This window comes from Gekko japonicus, unplaced genomic scaffold (assembly GCF_001447785.1).
Source record: "Gekko japonicus isolate JY-2015 unplaced genomic scaffold, Gekko_japonicus_V1.1 scaffold6457, whole genome shotgun sequence".
NCBI lineage: Eukaryota > Metazoa > Chordata > Lepidosauria > Squamata > Gekkonidae > Gekko > Gekko japonicus.
In genome coordinates this window covers 8,132-10,425 of record NW_015161020.1, presented here as the reverse complement: position 1 = coordinate 10,425, position 2,294 = coordinate 8,132, and the positions used below count along the sequence as shown (strand labels likewise).

General features: G+C 42.5%; 1 protein-coding gene across 1 annotated transcript in view; it reads left to right on the top strand.

The window, feature by feature from the left end:
- The window catches only part of LOC107122627 (tetraspanin-3-like), a gene marked incomplete at its 5' end in the record, with an annotated part of 11,921 nt that extends 9,633 nt beyond the window's left edge, over nt 1-2,288 (top strand). Inside the window, one exon of the mRNA XM_015425746.1 lies at nt 1,435-2,288. Within this exon, the coding sequence (XP_015281232.1) occupies nt 1,435-1,518 (84 nt within the window). The remainder of the gene's footprint in view (nt 1-1,434) is intronic.
- Nucleotides 2,289-2,294: the final 6 nt, after the last annotated feature.

The window sequence follows — 2,294 nt, the reverse complement described above, 5'->3', positions numbered from 1 at the left end:
ATGGCCTCTGGGTTTTGGCCACTGTGTGACACAGAGTGTTGGACTGGGTGGGCCACTGGCCTGATCCAACATGGCTTCTCAAGAACTTGTGGGCACCTACGTTCTTATGTTCTGTTACATTCTTATGAGATCAGGTTACCCTGGGCTATCCCAGATCAGAGGGCACTGAAACCCTGAAGTATCTAAAGATGAAGGGCATTCCCATTGTTGACCTGAGCAGCCAGGTGAGTTCATGGAAAGGAATGTCCTTGGTGTTGAGGAACATCAACTAAGCCATCAGTTGATTGAGCAGCATGTGTATGGGAGGGAGGTAAGATTTAATGCCTTTCAGCCCTGCATAAATGAAACCATCAGTAAGAGCAACACCGGCCAAATCTGGAGTCAGGTATGCTTGTTAAATAGCAAATCTGTGTGTCAACTGCTGTCAAGTCACTTCCAGCTTATGGAATTCCCTATGAATTAACATCTTCTTGTTAATAGCCGTGCTCAGGTCTTGCAAACTGAGGGCTGTGGCTTCCTTGATTGAGTCAATCCATCTCGTGTTGGGTCTTTCTCTTTTCCTGCTGCCTTCAACTTTCCCTAGCATTATTGTCTTTTCCAGTGACTTTTGTCTTCTCATGATGTGACCAAAATATGAGATGCTCCGTTTAGTCATTTTCTAGTCACTTCTAGCGAGAATTCAGGCTTGATTTTATCTAGAACCTACTTAGTTGTCTTTTTAGCAGCCCATGGGATCCATAAAACCTTCCTCCAACACCACATTTCAGACAATGCTACATGCACCGTAATAGCTGGGGGAAAGATCAAGATGGGTATCCGTGTTAGAGCAAGAGTCCAGTAGCATCTTAAAGACTAACAGATATGTTTGAAAAATAATAATAATAAAAAATAATAAAATAAAATAATAATAATTTAAAAAATCTATTTAAAAAGACTAACAGATATGTGGCAGGGGGTGAGCTTTCGTGAGTCACTGCTCACTTCTTTATATACGGCTAGAATGTGTCCTTATATCTTGGGAAATGGAGTGATTTCAGATGCCAAATGACAAGAGCAGGTGTGATTGGATTAGTTGCGATATGCAGAGAGGGAGTAGGTGTAATGAGGCAGGAAACCTAGGTCTCGATTCAGTCCAGGAGTATGCACTGACTTGAGCTTCATTATCAGTTGCAGTTCAACTGCTGTACTGCACCTGCTGTTGTCATTCGCCTGCTATTGTCACTTGGCATCTGAAATCACTCCACTCACGAAAGCTCCTACCCTGCCATGAATTTTGTTCGTCTTTAAGGTGATACTGGACACTTGCTCTTTTCTAAAGTTGGGGGGGGAACCACACGTTTTGAACTGTGAATCTCTCTGAGCATTGACGGTAACACAATCAATGCTGCAGACTCGATTTTAAAAAATACATTAATAACTGTTTTCTCGTTTCAGTTCTTTGGAATGATGAGCGTCTGCGTGCTGACCTGCCGGAGAGATAACGGTTATGACCGCTTGCATTCAGGGGTGTTTGCTTGATGGCCAGATGGAGCACATGACTTTTCTTATTTTTCTGCTCCTTACCTTTACCTTACGATAAAACAGACTTGGGAAACGGTGCCCCAGACAGACAACATGGTTGCTTGCTTTGATCGAAATGGCTGAAATCTACCTTCTCAAACAGAAAGAAGACCTCATTAGCTTTTAAAAGCTTATTAAAAAAAAAAAAAGTGAAATAGCAGCTTTAATTGACGTATCCACTGGTGATTCAGCTTGAGTTCAACTGTGTATCAAAACATGGGGGATATCTTTCCTCTGAAGATACAGCAGGTGGAGCCATACGCCAGAAAAGAGAGTTGATCGTCTGCCCTTCTGATATTTAACAGATGACTCTTTTTAAATTTCTTTTTACTTCAAGAGGTGATTTGTGAAGTACCTAATGGTTTGGATGTCTCTCCCCCTGAAACTGTGAAATGCCACCACCTTCTGTTTGTTATAACAAATCCCTCCTGACAATCTCAGATGAATTTTGTGAATGCGCCTTCCCGGTTCTTCGATCACGCAAGCAGATGCTGATGATCACAGATGACCGTTGGCATTCGGCGTTCTTTCGGTTGCGCTGACAGTCCTACAATGCCAAGACCACAACCATACAACCCGGAAAATCTACAACAGCTAGTCTGTTGGATGTTTTTAAATTTCATCTGGGATCATCAGCATTTGGACGTGAACGCCCATACTCACCAGCTTTCCAATATCTACAATATTGTATGCATTGCTTAGGTGCACGGGTGTGAGAACGAACACGTACGGAT